Here is a 17,925-nt window from a genome sequence, read left to right as displayed (position 1 = left end):
CCCTACCACCCTAATGAGGACAAGCGCCGCTGGATCGAATGGCAGCGTGTGGCTTGCCACACACCAGAGTAAGTCAAACATTTTGCGCCCAATGGCGATTTCTGCTACGTGCAATCGAGTCATCCTTCGTTTAGAGACGAAATCCACAAAGCGTTAATTTTATTATTGATGTATATTTTATAGCTGTCTGCATATAATACCAGAATGCATGCGCGTGACACGCAGGTATTCTTGTTGTCCACACGAAAAGGCAGGCCTCAATGACGCGTCATGTCATCAGAACGGCGACATGACGAGCTGTTAATTGGCTAAACTGTGGGCGGGTCGCTGAGCCACGACTGTCTTGTTTATTTTGCCGCGGACCGTTATGTATCATCAAGGATGTGATTGGCTTCTAGGAAGATGCACACTGCAACATCGCCGCCACCCTGACTTGCCCCAAATGCGCGCATCCAGCGGATTCATTATCTTTCAATTCATTGTCGTGGGGAAGAAAATGGCTTTCATATGACTCCAAAGCTCGTTTAACGAAAGACTCGGAACTCAAAGCGCCACCGTATTAATTTTTTTTTCCCATACCCCACTCCGACTCCCCCGCTGCGGTTTTCCCATCAGCCTCTGTCACGCTCCCACACCGTGGCCGTCATTACGACTTCGCTCCCACACTGCCACTTCAAAGCGTTGCCGTGCCTCATCATCCACAAACCGAAACCCCGCGTCCGCCTCCTGTCCTCTGCCTTCTTTTACAGCCACCGCCGCCCCCCCCCCCCCGGCCCCCGCCCCCTTTGCCGCGGCCTGCTGAACCAGCACACACAGGCCCGTCCATCAAAGTGGAGGAACAGGTGCTCATGCCACATCCTCACTTCCCCCACTTTACCAGGCCTAATGCAACACACACACACACACACACACACACACACACACACACACACACACACACACACACACACACACACACACACACACACACACACACACACACACACACGGAACATAGAGTGTGCAGTGTCAGTTCTTTGGCCAAGCTAAAGCATGGTTAGTTTAGTTCAGCAGCTTTGCTGTAGCTGTAAGAGTATAGGCTGTGTATGCCACACTCTCAAATACGCACACACACACACACACACACACACACACACTTTGGACAAGAAGATAAAATATTGCTGATTTCGTTCACTTGCGCCACAAGAGTCTCAGTCGCGTATGACACGCGCACACGGCAGTAAATCACTTGCAGAGGGGTGACCCAGAGGCATCCCGAAGGCAGCATATGAGCCTTGCTGCACTCGAACCGTTTGAAGCGGGTCCAAAATGCTCCCCGTTGGCCTCGCGGTACTAAAAAGGTCTTTTGGGCCCAGGTGTCACTGCTCCGCGGATCACATGATACACTGACAGTGAGCGACAGACATTCATGCGAGAAAGTTGCCAACCCCCCCCCCCCCCCCCCCCCCCAAGGAATTGTTGTACAAAAAAAAAAAAAGGGTGGTGCTCAGTCAGAGAGTGGGCAGATGTCAGGGGTGAGGCTGAAGGGGGAATTGGCTGTGAGCTGGGAGACATGGCGGGGTGGGCAAGGCCGCGGCGGTGGGGGGGGGGGGGAGGGTTTGACAGTCTCTCCCAGTTGGCACCCATGATGCTTTGGGGCAGCCAGAGAGGGGGCAGGGGGGGGGGGGCGCAGAGCGAGAGGAGGCGACTGGCTGAGTTGGCTGAAGAACGGCAGACGGCCAGAAAAAGAAGGACGCAGCGGTTCAGAAATAAAGCGGCGATGAAAGGGCGGACATGAAAAGAACATGAAAGAAGGAACTTGCCATTAAAACACTCGGCCACCTCGTTGCTTTCTTCTCTTCTCCTCCTCTTCAATTTCATCGCAAATCAAGTCCAGTTCGAGCACCCCGAGGGGCCGCTCAGCTTCTCTCCTCGCTTCCTGTAAGTATTTTCCTCCTTCATTGGCAGCCCGCTCTTGCTGATCTTCGACTGTCCAAGCGCCGCGCTCACGTCTTTGTTGTTTGAGAAAAGAATAATGCGCTAGTGGCCAGTAAGTGTTTTGAGAGGGTTAACTTTGCCGCAAAGACTGGTCTTTAAAAAAAACAAAAAAACATTTGGAATATTTACTGAATTTTAACAAAGTCACCTGTCAAGTAAATTTGACCGAGTTAGCATAGCTAGCCTAAAAAAAAAAAAAAGCAAAAAACAAAACACTGGGAATTTAATCTAAATTATCCACCAATAAAATTGATCTATGTTAGCATAGCTAGGTAGCCTAGAAAAAAGTGTCATATTTTACAGTATTTAAGCAAAATTATCCACAAATAAAATTTGATTAAGCAAAATTATGCACAAATAAAATTTGATTAAGCATGGCTAACTTAAAAAAAAGAAGAAAAAAACAACGCTCTGATATCAAAGAAGAGGCAGCAAGCAGTTTGATGCCCAACCAAAGGTCAAACTACACATAAAACAAAGTGAATTACATGTTGTGTATTTCAAACGACAACTTCACAACTTTTTGCTCTGCTCCTGAATGCTAATCGGAAACACCTTTGACGGGCTAACCAACAGCATCTGTCGAGTGGTGTTTTCATGCTATAAGCATTGCATTTTGCAACAAAAACATCAACATAATCCTCACAGACTTCTCGATGGCCATGAAAAAGAACTAACGTCGCTGCAAATTGTGAAACTCGTCTTTTGATTGTGACGGCCAGACTATAATTTGACCCACTGTGATCATGGCAGGCCGTCTACAGGGACGACTGCCGACGCCACAGTTGGCCCGTTAGGTCTTGCGTCTCTATCCGCGCGCGTGTGCGCGTGTATGCGTGCGCGTGGCACGTCTTTGCTGTGCCTCGATCAATCTCACTTTGTGTCCATCGGTGGATTTGCAAGCGTTTGGCTCTCTCACTCTGTTGCCTTCCCCGCAGTGACACACGGAAAAGGGAAAGAAGAGGTTGCATTCGTCCTGGCGGACGCACACCGGGTTGATCCTCTTGTGTCTCTGTGCCTCGCCGCCCTTCAGAGCCGCCATGACGCTGCTTGCTTCCGAGAGGTCACTCCTCATCCGGAACAAGTTCCGCTCAGGTGAGCGCATGGCAACGGAAGCAATTAAGTAGACGACCGCACAGCGGACACTTAAGGTCCCCCTTCGCAAAGCGCAGGGTCATTGGCTACATGAGCATTAATATGCGGAGGTGAAGGCGAGGTGGAGATTGCGTCGCACGGGGTTGTCACGTGAGCGATAGCGTCAAGGATTCGATGGAAAGGGAATGGATTGAGTGAGCCGTTGGATTGTCTCCGGTCGTGGCTTTGTGGGTTGCTTCTTGACACTCAAGAGAGACGCGTGACGTTAGCCCACGACAAACCGCGATAGTTCCACAGTCGACTTAAATAAGCAGACGTGGACATTCCGGCTGTACTGACGGAAGGTCCGTCAGTCCGTCGGTGACGGGCGCCCATTTTGCTGACGATCGATTTGAAACGTTAAAGATAAATAAATAAATAAAGACACTGATGGAAGTGGATTTTCGTCCATCCTGGTCAAGTACCAACCGACCTTTCAGTCCGTCATCAACGGGCGCCTGTTTTTCTGATGAGTGACAGGAACAGGCCCCACCCCTGCCATATTTTTCTTTTTTTTTTATGTGAGGAAGGCATTGACTATATGTGAGCCCACAATATCACTTTGAAGATATCCTCTCATCGGGTTGATTTGGCTCAATGTTTATAAACATGCTTACCTCACGCCTCAGGAAATTCCCTTTAGCTTGATGCTAACAAACAATGCAAAATGCCACAGACAGGCTAACGAATAGCATCTGTGTTGTAACCTTTTTAAACAGCAGATATTTGAACACATAGAGTGCCGCATATTAGGGCCACGAATATAGCAATGCTCACGGGCATATCTTCTTTATCTTCTGTGAAGAATGAATAATATCACTACACCTTACTGAGAGATTCCGATGGTCTCGATGTAAAGTGGTCTACAGTATCTGTATGTCTGTCTCATGGATTCGTTACCTGACTAAAACTTTAGTGGTGACTTAGTCTATACTTGATCAACCTTTTTAATACGCAATAGCAGTTCACAATTTATCAGCTGTCGTCTTTTCGAGCGGAGGAAATGACGTCATGGTCTTTGAGGCTGTCCCCAAGGTGGGACAACACCTGCTGGAACATGTGATTCCTGGCTTGGGGGGGGGGCAGGGTTTAAGGGGGCCGCAGGAGGAGGAGGAGGAGGAGGAGGAAGGTTGGCAGCTGCTTTGTGTGTGTGCGCGCCGTCATGCGTGTATAAGGGGTGAATGCCAAGACCAGAATATCACTTTGAACAGATCCTCTCATTGGCTTTATTTTGCTCAACACGTGTTGCTTCGAAACATGCTTAGCCCACGGCTCAGGAAAAATCCCTTTAGCTTAATGCTAACAAACAATGCAAAAAGCCATGAACAGAATCTGTGTTGTAACCCTTCTAAGATATTTGAACACATGTAGAGTAGCGCATCAGGACCGATAATATAACAATACTCACAGGCATATCTTCTTTATCCTCTGCGAGGAATGAATACTATTACTGCAGCTTACTGAGAAGCTGCGACCGTCTCCGTGTAAAGTAGATACAGGATCTGTATGTCTGGATGATGCTGGACAAAGGTGGCCATGGTATGCGCAACGGAAGGAGCTGCTCAATGCCGTTTGAACAAAAAAACCTGGCAAAAGCTATTTCATTGTCTTGAAATAATTTGGGCATTATTGTGCATTTTTATTTTTGAAAAAAAGTGCAACGTAGTGCTGTTTTTCATATTATTTCTTTTTTTTTGGGTGACTTCTGCAAAAGCTGCTGTCAGCCACTGCCCATTCCCAGACACTCACACGCAGACATAACACGCCACTCTACCAGGCCCCGCCTCTTAAAGGCACATATCAAACATTCAGAAACATTTTCTACACATTTGTGACTTGCTTTGTGTGTGTGTGTGTGTGTGTGTGTTCAAAGATGTCCTCGGTGTGTTTTAACGAGTTTAAAGCACATGTGGGCTTGAAACAAATTTTTGCCTCAATGTAGACTTTCACCGTTTTAACCCTCAGGTTGGGCACCTGGCCATTACGTCATGCTCGTGTGCAGAGTTGCAAGGCCTTTTCTTTTTCTTTTTTGGGAGTGCCTTGTTCTCCTGGTGCTGGCATCAAACTGAAGGGAAAAAGGCTTTGGTGCTTTTTATTTCTCTGCGGTCCATTTGTTCAACTTTTGTCTTGTGCAAAGTCCACAGGATGAGAACAGTTCTGGCAGTACCAGCGAGGATGACGTGAGGGAGGTGAGGGAGGGGGGTGGGGGGGGGGGGGGTACATGAAATGCCGGAACAGCTGAAGGGGGGGGGGGGTGGTGTCTGACCGAAATAGATATATAGAGAGATAAATAGTTACTGGCCTCCAATGCCCACCCCGGGTAGGCCTCACCTCCCCCCCCCCTCCCCTCGCTAAGGTCTCACTCAAATGTATCATTGGCTTCACCTGTTTGTGTGTGCATGCGTTCCAAATATGAGCCAGCTTCTTCAACGGCGCTCGAGTCTTGCTTCTGTGTCAAATGTGATTTATTGATTGCAGCGCCGTTTACTTGTCATTCTTCATGGAGCCCTTCAAGCCAATGATGGTCCCATCGATACCAATGCTTGATTCCTCTTTTTTTGTCTTTTTTTTTTTTTTTGTCTTTCAGTGCTGCAGTTGAGGATTCAGAACCGAAGGCAGAGTGAGATCAACGCAGACTTGGGTTGGTTTTATGCGCGACGGTGAACATTTGTGACTAATTTGTGTGCTTAGTCATCATCTTGGGAGAGTTGTTGATCGCAATGCGATCGTTCCTCGCAGCCAATCAGTGAAAAGACTTGCGACGGGGACCACGACAAAGGCTGAGGCCATCCGCTAAATTGTTCGGGAGTAAGCCAACTTTTCTGAGCAAGTACGTTTCTTTCTCATTCAACGGCTCCTCTCCACAGTGGCCAAGAAAGTGGAGAACAAAGCCCTCCAATGCAACGATCGCAACCTGCCATTTGCCAGATAAGAAGAACAACGGCGAATTAATGCCAAACTTGCAGTCACCAAGCTTATTGCGCACAAAAAGGTGTTTGAACCCTTTTTTTAAAAAACATTATTCATAAAGTCTCTCATTGTGATTTATTTCAGATTTTGGACATCTGCTGACTGAGAAAAAAAAATCGATTTATACGATTAGCACATTTTTTTTGTCACATCTAAAAGAAAAAATGCCTACATAAATCTTTTAAACCTCTACATAAATGTTTTCATGTAATTGCGGGAGAAGTGATTGCTAATTAGATTAGATGATATCGGGCGCACCTCCTTGACAGGAGGCTGCCATGTTTGGCCGCTATGTTTCTGCTACGGATACCCAAAGGAGACAAAGTTAGCAAAAGGAAGTTACTCAATTTCGCGACTGCAGCGTGTGTGACAAATGCCACGCACTTAATCCGTCGTTTGGGATGACATTTTGCTTGCACCTCAGCCTAAGAAAGATGGCGGTGAATTCGAAACGGTGCACCTTTGAGAAAAATAAGTTGGAAGAAAATCAAACGAATTCTCAGAATGTACGAAAAGCATTTCTGAGGGTGACATTTTGTAACAGTTTACACGTTCAATCTATTTATTCCCTCTTTAGTTTCTTTTTTTTGTTGTTACTTATCTGTTAGCATGACTAGCATGCGTCTCGGTTTTGTCGTTGCGGATCGGAAAGATGGCTGGCTCTGGCCTTGCTGCGCGGCGTTGGCATGTTTTTTTTTTTTTTTTTTCTGGCTGGGTGCTCCGGTTTCCTTCCACAAAACAAAATCATGCATTTTGCTTTCGTGAGGACGGAATTTGGAATGGAATTGCCAATGATCGCATGTCGATATAAACCCTGTGATCGATTGGCAACCAGTTGAAGCGAATTGGATTTGCTGAAGGTAAATTCACAATGCGTCGAAGTTTCACTCTGTCGTGTGCATTGGCAAAGAGCATTTGACAGTGTTTTGCAGCAGATTGCGTGCTCAACGCACCTGCAAAAAAGGTAGTGGATAAAAACCGCATATGAAGTCTGTCTCTTGGAATTTTCACGAGAGCGTTTCTTTCACCTTGGTCCTTTTTGTTTCTGCAGGCTTGAAGTCGACAAGTTCCACTAAAAACAAAGAAAAAGACAAAAGTGAAGCTCCGGTGAGTTGAACGCCTCCGTAGAGTTGTCAAGTGAATCTCGCACGGTGGTTTGATTTTTGCCGCTTCCTGACCGCAGCGTCCAACCGACAACGGTGCCGGAAGACATCCGAAGACGCCCCCTGGTGGACTCGCTCCTGCAACCGTGCAAGGTGATACCGGCACAAACGCACGTGGCGCAATGTCACACGCTCGGGGGCCCGACGACAAGCGTGCACACGTTGTCAGCTGCCGCTTGAAAACAAATGCGACCTCTCAGAGTCCCGAAACTCAGTGACCAACGCACACAAAATAAGCTGCCGGAGCTGCTCCGCGCGTCTCTGTTTTCTGGGTGTCCTTTTCCACCTTATATTCCAGTCGTATTATGCCCACCCACCCACACGCACTTTTCCAAACGTTTTTTGGGCATTTAACTTGTCTGGGACAAGCTCTTGTCATAATACACAGAGTTTATAATTATGTATTCTCTTTCTCTCTGTACTGTTGTGTGTGTGTGTGTGTGTGTGTGTGTGTAGGCCTCTCCAATAAAAGACAATTTGATCCGTATTTTGATACGTTTGAGAAGGACGCATTCTTATGTGCAATTATTTGATTGGCTTCAGCGAAAAAGTGCATTTCCCTCCGTGCCGTATCTGCCATTCGATGGTACATTGTTTGCAAAAGACGAGATCCCCGCAGGCGCGTTGACTTTGAAACTTGAATTCTCCTGCCATCAACCCTTTTTAGAGAAAAGCGAGTGCGGGGCCTCGCGGCAGAAGAAGGCTCGTCGGGACCTCAAAGAGGCGATCCGAGATCCACCCGCGCCCGCCAAGCCCAAAGACAAAGCGCAGCGCCTCCGCCTCGACAACGGTGAGTCACGCCAGCACGTCGGCCAGCCGGCCGATCCCCTCTTCGGACCCTCACGTCCTTTGGCTTTCGTTTCCAAAGGCCCCGCCTCTTTCGCGTTGCCCGCAAATGTCTTCGAAGACGACATCTCCTCCTGCGACGCGTCGAGCAAGCGACGCGTCGCTCCCCAACCGGCGGCGGCCATGGCCTTCCCTTCGCCGGCGGGGCTCTCCGATGACCGATTGCTGAGTGACTCGTCATCGGCGGGCCCGCCCCTCCACCGCGGTCCGCTTCATATTCAGGTGAGACCACAACGGAGTCGCTTTGGGATTCCCCCCGGCTGGGATGCATTCAAACGAAACGAAGCAAAAATCCATTTGACGGAAGTGCTGACTGACGCCCGCGTCCCCCTTTCAGTCCGCTTCGGCTTCGCTCCCGGCAACCGAGGGCAGCCGAGCGCCGAGCGGGTGCGAAAGCAACTCCACTGCGGCCGCGGCTCCACCAAACGGGATCTTTCTGATTTCCCCGACCCCCCCCCTGCTGCCAAAGGTACAGTGACTGATGTGCGCTCTCTGCTGGCCTCGTCGCGATCGCAAGCACGTTCGCCTAAATGCTGAGATTTGTTCCATGAATTGGTATTCGTTTATGCAAAGCGGGGAACGAAAAATCTCATCCATCCATCCACTTGCTACCGCTTATCCGGGGTCGGGTCGCGCGGGGGGGGGGGGCAGTAGCTTTAGCAGGGAAGCCCGGACTTCCCTCTTCCAGCTTTTTCCAGGGGGGGGGGGGGGTTCCCGGTCCAGCTGGGGAGACGGTCTCTCTCCAACGTGTCCCGGGTTGGCCCCGGTGCCGGTGGGACATGCCCAGAACACTTCATTTGGCTCCTCTCGACGGGGAGGAGAAGCGGCTCGACTCTGAGCCCCCCCCGGATGACCGAGCTTCTCACTTTCTGACCTGCGACGGAGAGCCCAAACACCCTGCGGTGGAAACTCAAATGGCCGCTCGTATCCGGGATCTCGAAAAGTGTTAGTCGGTAGCAAATGTTATCATACGCGTGCGAGTGGATCTCAGAAATAATGTGGAACGAAGTACGTTTCGAGCCGGCGTTTGACCCGCTAATTAGCATCTGAAATGACAACAAAGTCGGCTACGTCAAGACGCTGACCCGAACAAAGACGCTCGCGCTTGTGTTTTGCGAGCGCCACCCGACCGCTGTTCCGCATTCATTACTGTCAATTTGCACTCGCGGGCGCGTGCCGCGTATTTGCCCACACAAACGCCGCGGCTGCGCGTCCAAAGCCAATGCGCGCTGTCATCCGGAGAGCCGTGACGGGTTTAACCTCCGCACGTCAAACAGCTCGACGCCCCCCCCCCCTGCCCCCCCGCATCACATTTTCTATGCGCCAGCTTTGGAGTGACTCCACTGAGCCCGCTTTGAACCCTCGCAGACAGCCGGGCCTCCCAGTCCTGCCGGTTCCTCTTCGCCGACGCCCGCCTTCAACCTCAGCCACCTCGCTCGCTCACGGAAACCGCGGGACACCAAACCCAAGATGAAGAAACTCAAGTATCACCAGTACATTCCTCCCGACCAGAGAGGGGCGGCGTCTGGGCCCGGAGGTAGCGAATTGCTCTCAACGGTCTCGCAGTCAAAACCCGACACCTGCGCTTTACCTGTGCTGTGTGTGTGTGTGTCGTGTCTTTCAAGAGGGAGGAGCCAAACAGAAAAGCCCTCCCACCCAGCCATTAGGCGCCGCCAATTCTCATCTGCTCAAGCAGCAACAAGTCTTTCTCCAGCTGCAAATCCTTCAGCAGCAACAGCAGCAGCAAGTCGCCGTGCTGCGCAGGTATTCGCTTTCGCTCATTTCCTGAGACTTGGACGCACATTCCAAGATGGCTGCCAATCTGCGCTTCGCGGGTGCGCGGCCACCTCCGTCGTTGCCCGACGGGTTCGCCGTCCACTTGAATCGTTTCGTTGCTGTCGTCATTCATTTCCCACGAAAGTGTCTTCGGGCAAACAGTTGGCGAATGACGCGTTGAATATCGGAGAATGTTCACGCTCACCGCTAGCGTCCTCGGCGTCGGTGCGTCGCCGAGTCAAATGATTGATCGAGCTCACCCGAGCAGGCGTCGCAAGCTTTGCTTGGTTTGGGCGTGCCGCGAGGGTGAGGACCGCCTCACCGAGCCTCGTTGCGGAAACTGACGCGGCCCGCTCGGATGAGAGGCAAAACGTCTCGTAAAACAACCACCGCGCTCCAGTTTCAATCCATTCGATGCCCCGACGGGTCCAATCATCGCACCGCTTTGAAGCGACCCCCCCGTTTCTTTCTTCAAATACTCTTTTAGTAGGTTCCTTTGATTTCACAGAACAAAATAAAATCGCGCTTGTCGTGGGGATCTGGAAACGGATTCATTTCATGGCGTTTCAATTGCTTTTCATGAGCAATATTGATTTGAGAGTGACGAGCCGGAAGCAGGAAGATGTTTCCATTCAATTATCGGTTCTCATTTAAAAAAAAAATCATCGGTTGAGCACGTTTTAATCATCTTTGTGTTGGGTAAATCCAAGGAATCTTTTAGTTTTTTTTTTCTTCCAGTGAACCCGTCGCCGCCGCCGCCACCAACCGCACGCCAAAGGACATAAACAATGCGCCCAAACTGGAGCTCCTCCCGGCAAATCTCGTTGATCTCAAAGTAAGACAAGCGATGGCGTAAATCCGGAAATATCTCAGACCCGACGGGTCATATCCGCAGTTAATCCCGAGCGCCACCTCGGATGACCCCCCCCCGCGCGCTTTGGCCTCCTCAGGTGTCCGAGTTGAGGCAGCAGCTGCGCAAGCGAGGCCTCCCCGTCTCCGGCACCAAGCCGGCCCTGCTGCAGCGCCTTCGCCCCTTCCAGCTCCCGCCCTCGCGCGCCCCTCCCGCGCCCCTCTGTCCGCCGGGGGGCGGCACGGAGCCCCCGACCCCCCCTCGCCCGCTTCCCGGCTCGAGCCGCGGCTCGGCGGACTCGCCCGGGAGCGGCCCCGACCGACGGACGTACGTCCCGGATCGCCGAGTCCCGGACGGCATTCCGAACGTAGCCGACGGTCTCTCCGTCAGTCTGTCCGGCGAACGGCGCGGTCCTCTCAACGCGGTCTTCCTCGCTCCCGCCTGCACCGCTTCCGGAACCCCGAGTCCCAGTTTACCCATGTCGTCCTCGTCGCCCCTGCGGTGCGGCGCCACCTGGAGGACCGAGCCGGCCGTCGACTTGGACGGGAAAGAGCGGATCGATTGCAGGGCGAGAGAAGCCCCGCCCAACACTGTCCAACAAGTGAGGGAAAAGCTTTTGGGTCTTTGCAATTTGGGTGGAGAACAAAAAGTGACGCGTGACTTGGATTTTGGCTCGCGTAAAGAACTTAAAACGCGCCACAATTTTTCGTTTCGGGACTCCTCGGACAACTTGAACGAGCAAATGGACAGTCGCTATTGACCCGTTATAGATACGTTTCTTGTTTGCGATTAGAATTGCTATTCGCGCGGCCCTCTTGCTCTTTTTGACCTGGTGAGACCCAGACGACACCTGACAATCGATGATGGGAACCTCCCAGTTCAAACAGGATGTTGTCGGAACCCGGACGTGCGGAGAAGACGCAGAAAGGGCTTCCGAGCGGGATGTCCGTGGAAATGCCTCGGTCAATTCAAGGACGGCACCCTCGGGAATTTTGCGTTCAGCTCCTTAGAGAACTCAAGTACCAAAAGGGCAATGAACAGTTGGACGAGTTCAAGCGGTCGCCGCGCATTTGGGCTTCATCCCAAAATCCGAACCGAGCTCACCTTTTTGTTCACAATGGCTTTGCGCAAATCACTTTGAGGGTATTTTCGAACCGACGTGCTACGGAGACGTCGGGCGTGTTGAGTTATTTCAAGCTGACGCCGTTTTACTCTCTGCCCGTCCCGCCAGTCTTGCGCAAGATCCCTTCATCCATTCCTGCAACAGGAACCGGGATGCAGGAGGGGGGACCGGGAAAGGGATACCGGAACCGAGGTGTTGTTTGCTCAGGTAATCCGGCCGGACCTCTCCCAAGCCTTTCGCGCGTCGACCGAGTCCGCCAACTCGACTCTGGTTCCTCGAAGGTCCTCTGCTCCCGGCCTTGGCCCGCCGATACGATCGGCCGAGACTTTGAGCTGCCGCTGCGGATCACGGCGAGCCCGGTCCAAAACTCGCCCGGCGTTCGTAGCTTGGAGGAGGAGCTCCAGGAGGCCATCCTGAAAGCGCAGGTGAGCGTCCGCGGCGGGCGGGAAAAGTCGAGCTCTCTTCATTTGAGAAAAGGAAAAGTACCGGACTTCATTTTCTGGGTCAATAGATGGACCCTCGACAATCCATAGATGACATTCTGGATGAGCGCAGCGCTTCTGTCGGTGAGTATCTCGTAAATAGGAAAGCCAAGCTGAAGATCCGAAAGTGGCTTGCTAGCATTTTCCGGCTTCCTTTGTAGACTCCGTCCACAAATCTCCTCGGCCGTCATCTCCTCCTCCTCCTCAAGCGGATCCGTCCCAGAAATGCCAGCAGCACTCGGAGGAGAGCGGCTTCCTGCCTCTCTGCTCCTCGCTTCTCCTGGAGCTCCCCCCGTCTCCCGCCGTGAGTCACGCGGTCCCGGCGCCCCCGCCGGCCCTTTGCACCTCGCCTCCGCCGCACTCGGCCGGCAAGTCGCGGAAGCGTCGGGCGCAGGCCGCCTTCGAGGCCGCCGACATCCTGGAGACGCTGACGTCCGGCTTGCGACTGCTCACGCCGCCGCCGCCTCCCTTCGCCGAGGCCGACTTCAGTCTGGATTCGGATCTCAACATCAATCGAGTGTTGGATCTGATGATCGAGCAGTGGTGAGGAAGCGTCCCGACTGCCCGGCGACTGGCTACGCGCAGTCCGTCCTTTCATTCGTAGTTTCTCCCTTCTTTTCATCTTTTCTGACTTCTTTCTTTTCCCGTCGTCCTGCCCTCGGACCCAAGACGTTTTTCTTCCTTTGATCCTTTGATTTGTACGGATGCTGCCTCGCTCCCGACCTTCCTTTTGTCTTTCCGGCACCTGCAAAATCCCTCCCGCTTCCCTCCGTCCAGGTCAGGCGGCCTTCCGCTCGCCTTCCTTTCAATCCTTCCGCGTAACGGCAATCCTTCCCATCCAATGCGTGCGCCTTTCCTTCTAGCCAGCCGGCGGCCCCTCCCGCCTTCCTTTTTTCTTTCTCTTCTGCATTCCTATCTTCCACCCTCCCTTTCATCCTTCTCGATGCCCTACCAACACTTCCTTCCTTCCTTCCTTCAATTAATCCTGCGCCATCCCTTCCGTCCTATCGTTCGTCTAATCGGTGATACGCAGTACGCATCATTCCTTCCTTGGTTCCTACTTTCTTTTCCTTCTTCGTTCCGTCGACTGCGCTTTCTCCCTTCCATTTGCCGGACGGAAAGAAAATCCATCCATCCAGCACCGCTGTCAGAAGGATTGACTCCACGCAAGGTCGGGGGTTTGATTTGTTGCAGTGTTGAATTCATAAAAGCCGGGACGGGAGAAACGGACACAAAGCTCCGCACAGGGGTGGCCCACAAGATGTTCTCGTTCTTTGACTGACCATTACTCAAGTATTTCCGTTTTGATTCTGGTATTTATTGACTCCGATACAAGTAAAAAAAAAAAAATTATTATTTTTTTTTTGTTCGATTCTTCTCGCCCTCGTTGAATTTAGTCATTGGTGCGTGTTCACAAACGTGCAACTGGTTTCCCGCCATTCTCTCAAGACGCGGATATCGTTTGGCAACATTGTGGAACGTCCTCGTTGGCAATTGTGAGACCTGATCTTCCCATGATGACTTGAAACTTGAAACTTGACCTTCAAAAAGTGGATGTTGGTTTTTGATGAAATCCGATTTCAGCCTGTTCGTTGCCTACTGTGGCCCATGTCATTGGAACGATTTTAGCAATGCCTTTTTTTTTTCCATTTCAATTTTGCCTCACATGTTTAGCCTGGGGCGGCACAGTGGGCGACTGGTGAGCACGTCGGTCTCACAGTGCACAGCTGCAGGGTTCAATTCCGGCTACGGTCTTTCTGTGCGGGGTTTTGCATGTTGTCGACATGCCCGCGTGGCTTTTCTCTGGGTACTCCGCTTTCCTCCCACATTCCAAAAACATGCACGGCGGGTTAAATTGTCCCTAGGTGTGATTGTGAATGCAAATGATTATTTGGCGATGTGTGCCTCGCCATTGGCTGGCGACCAGTTCGGGGTGTACCCCGCCTACTGGCCAAAATCATCTGGGATTGGCTCTAGCATGCCCGTGACCCTGGGAATAAGCCGATTAGAAAATCCAAACACATCAAATGCGTTCGTTTGCTCCGCAAACAAAACGGAGCGTCAAAGAGGAAGTCAATATTTGGGGGACACCTTGTTCACTTTTAGTAAATCGCGACGGTCATTGAAAAGCACTTGGACTCGAAACCACAACAAACAAGAGCACCACTGGGGGGGAAGGGGGGGGGGTTGACATGCCACAGCGCCATGCTTGCAGAGCCAACAACAAACAAACAAACAAAATAAATAAAGCGCTCCAGGCACATGAACACAAACATGCCTCCAGTATGGCAGCATTGGGGCAACATACCAAAAAAGAAAACAACCCCCCCCCCCCCCCCAAAAAAACCTGCCGTGGGCCTGATTTGGCTGCTGTTGACTGAGCGGTTGAGTCGCAGCCATTCATCAAGCCCGCTCGCCGGGTGCGTTAAAAACCAGACAGGGCGCGCGCAGCGCAGCTTGAGCGTGGCACCAGATCTTCACCTCCATGCCAGACGCACAGTCGGCGTGCAAAGGTAGACAACGAGCTGGCGGAAGCCGCGAAACGAGCCGCGTGCACCAAGGAGAGAGCGACCCGCGCAAGCTCAAACTCTGCTTTCTGGCCATGATTGGCAATCGCTAAATGCACTTGTTAGTTTGCCAGCAATTAGTGCGTGTGTGTGATACACGACGGGTTACAAATAGAAGCGTGGTTCTCAAATTGGGGTCCCACAAGGTCTGCAACATGATATTGTTTCAAGAAAATCATTTACATTTTGTGACCGGCGCGGCAAAAAAGACAAACTAAACCAATGACTCCTCCCTTAGCTTTGGGCTAATAATATATATTTTTTTATATGATCAGTTTTGCTGATCAGTGACTTGATCTGAGGAGCAACTTTCACATTTTGTGGGGCTTTTTTTTTTTTTGCAGGTCAGGGAAATGAAGCAAAAGTTTTATTAAACAATAAAATTCCGACTCTATAATGAATGGACTTGTTCCACTGTTAAACATCGTTTTTTTTTTTTAATGTCATATTACAAGCGTCTCTGAGAAAAAAATCCAAACTTTATTCTTACAACCCTGATAAAATGTCTTGTAAAAAAAAGATCCCATCATTTTCTTTATTTCTCACAATGATGACATCTTTTAAATCATTTCCATGCATATGGGTGACTTCTTTTAAGATTATGAGGGGGTTCCTTGCCAAAATTTCAGGGGTCCCCTTACCCAAAAGGTTTTTGAGAGCCCCTGAAATCGATGAAACGGGCCGGGAAAACTTGACATGCACGAGAAGGCGACGCCGTCCTCCGCGTGTTTTTTTTTTTTTTTTGCTCGCTGTGCAGCTTCCGTGACAACCAACGATGCAGTTGCACTTGCATCGCCGTTTGTGACGATCACAAGCCATCGGCAAGTATTTCTTGCTACATGTACAAACAAACAAAGAAACCGGCAGGAGAGTAAGATGCTGCCTCCTGTGACTTCCAGCGCTTTTTGTTGTTGTTGCTGTTGTTGTTTATTTTTACGTGGCCTCCACCATCTCGCCCAATGTTGTTTGACCAGCTCAATTCTGATACGACGGATGTATTTCCCTTTGCGGAATACATGGATGTCACAACACGAGACCGGGGGAAAGTTTTTCTGCTGCTATGATTTTATTTATTCTGTAACTTATCGATGCCCCAAAATGTATTTGAAACATTCATAAAATTAAAAGTCTTAATAGATTTTCCATGCGTCTCCACTTTGTCTTAATTTTCATCTAACGGGTAAATGACAGCTGGCCTAAAATGGTCTTATTAAGCCGCGCATTTGTTGTCCTGTTTTCCGGACCTCGTTGCAACGTACCTCGATGGACATCACGAATCTGAACGCGATAACGGGGGTTCGTTATTCGGATGCGAACGTTATCGGGGTGAAAACATCGTAAACGGAGTACGTTGAAAAGAGGTTGGACTGCAATATCAGAACTTGGTTTTAGAATTAATAGACATATTTTGTTTGATGATAACATTACAAACACACACACACACACACACACACACAACCATGCTACTAGCAAAGTGTAGCACAGAATTAGTTAATGGCAAACAGGGCCCAGTGTACTTGAAGAGAGAAAATAAAAGCTTTGCGGTGCTGATGACCCTGAGCGTGACTTGACTTGATTCAAGTCCTAGCCGTAACCCTAAATCTGCAATCTTAAAACTGCTGCTTCAAACACGAAGCCAAAATAGGTGAGGTAGCGAACCCAATGTGAGCTCACCACCTAAGTGGCCCCCAAAAAAAAAAAAAAACGAAAAAAACTGCTGCAACATTTAAACTGAAATCCTATAGTGTGGATTCATTGTCTTCAGTGTCAGTCTTTTTACTTTTCGATCGAATGTTTCAAGCATCATGTGGGCCAGAGCTCGGCATTTTGCGCCCGCGGGCCAAATACAGGGCTCTTACTGGCCCGCGAAGCCGTGCTTGGAATTAAGAAAATAATAGCTACAGTACTTTCAAAATGTTTTGGATAATACGTGTTGGGCCGCGGTCGGGCTCTTCCTGGACTGTGAAAAGTTTTTGGGAATTAAGAAAATAAAAGCTACTTTCCAAAAGTTGCATGGTGCCTGGAATAAAACAGCATAACTTTTACTTTGAAACTTGCTTACGGTATGCGTGCTTCGTTTACGTACAGGTGCTCTGGTCCAGTCCGGGTGATTGGCAACAAGTCACGATCGTGGTCACTCTTCAAAATGTTCTCCCATGCCCCCCCCCCCCCCCCCCAAAAAAAACCCTCAAGGTGGACGCTGAATGCCGTGACTTAAAGACAATACGGACTGTTACATATTTATTTACTGAAGTCAGGTGTCAACTCGTGTTTTTAGTTTGTGGTGAGCCGTTCGCCGTCTTGAAGGACGAGCAACGTGAGTCGACGTGAGACGAAACATTTCTTCGAAGGAAAAATACCAACAACATTCTACCAAGCGACACGCGGCCCGGGAAGCTGCAACCAGGACGAGCTTTGTGTTTCGTCTTCAACATCGCTCAGGACACGAAGGCGTTTTCGGAGCGGGAATTCGTTCAAGAGTGCTTGGTGGACTACGAATATGTCCGGAGCGACAAAACAAGTTCAACAAAGGTAAAGAACCTCTCTTACTCATGTTCATCTGTCATGTGAGCTTCACATCTCCACTTCAAACATTCAAGCTGCTTTGATGCACTTCTCAAAGCTCAACAGAGGCTAGATTTAACTCCCTGAACAAGAAAAAAAAAAAAAAAACAAAGCACTGAAACATGCTTACTTGGATTTTTTTAAAAGAAAAATTGCATCGTTTGGCAGTTGGGACAAAATGTGAGTTATGTTACCTGATTACTGGCATACAAAGACATTGTGGTATCTTCATGCAAAGTTCAAATCAAAGTGTTGCCATGCTCATGTTATTGAAATCATTGTGGTATCTTCATGGAAAGTTCAAATCAAAATGTTGTCGTGTTCATGTTACTGAAATCGAGTTACACGTGTTGCACAATGACAATTGCTTTGCGTAATTTCACTGAATAAATACTGTAGTTTTTTTGGTTTTGTTTGTAAAACAACAGCATTCTCATTATCTAGCAATAACCCATTTTTATCAGCTTCTGTA

General features: G+C 49.9%; 1 protein-coding gene across 1 annotated transcript; it reads left to right on the top strand.

Annotated features, from left to right (window-relative positions):
* The first annotated feature begins 1,688 nt into the window (after positions 1–1,688).
* LOC147204333 (uncharacterized) lies at positions 1,689–15,997 on the top strand. The gene is made up of 16 exons (XM_086114639.1): positions 1,689–1,920; positions 2,916–3,072; positions 5,699–5,752; positions 7,133–7,188; positions 7,265–7,337; positions 7,912–8,034; positions 8,113–8,312; positions 8,428–8,559; positions 9,459–9,627; positions 9,716–9,854; positions 10,605–10,701; positions 10,817–11,317; positions 11,948–12,046; positions 12,121–12,264; positions 12,351–12,405; positions 12,483–15,997. Exons 2-16 carry the CDS (start codon positions 3,018–3,020, stop codon positions 12,866–12,868), a joined length of 2,283 nt encoding a protein of 760 aa, XP_085970765.1. The 5' UTR covers positions 1,689–1,920; positions 2,916–3,017; the 3' UTR covers positions 12,869–15,997.
* The last annotated feature ends 1,928 nt before the right edge of the window (positions 15,998–17,925 follow it).

This window comes from Hippocampus guttulatus, chromosome 6, assembly GCF_054856545.1.
Source record: "Hippocampus guttulatus isolate MCC_2025c chromosome 6, RoL_Hgut_1.0, whole genome shotgun sequence".
Lineage (NCBI taxonomy): Eukaryota > Metazoa > Chordata > Actinopteri > Syngnathiformes > Syngnathidae > Hippocampus > Hippocampus guttulatus.
The sequence above is the reverse complement of the archived record's forward strand: the minus strand, read 5'-3'. Positions and strand labels throughout refer to the sequence as shown.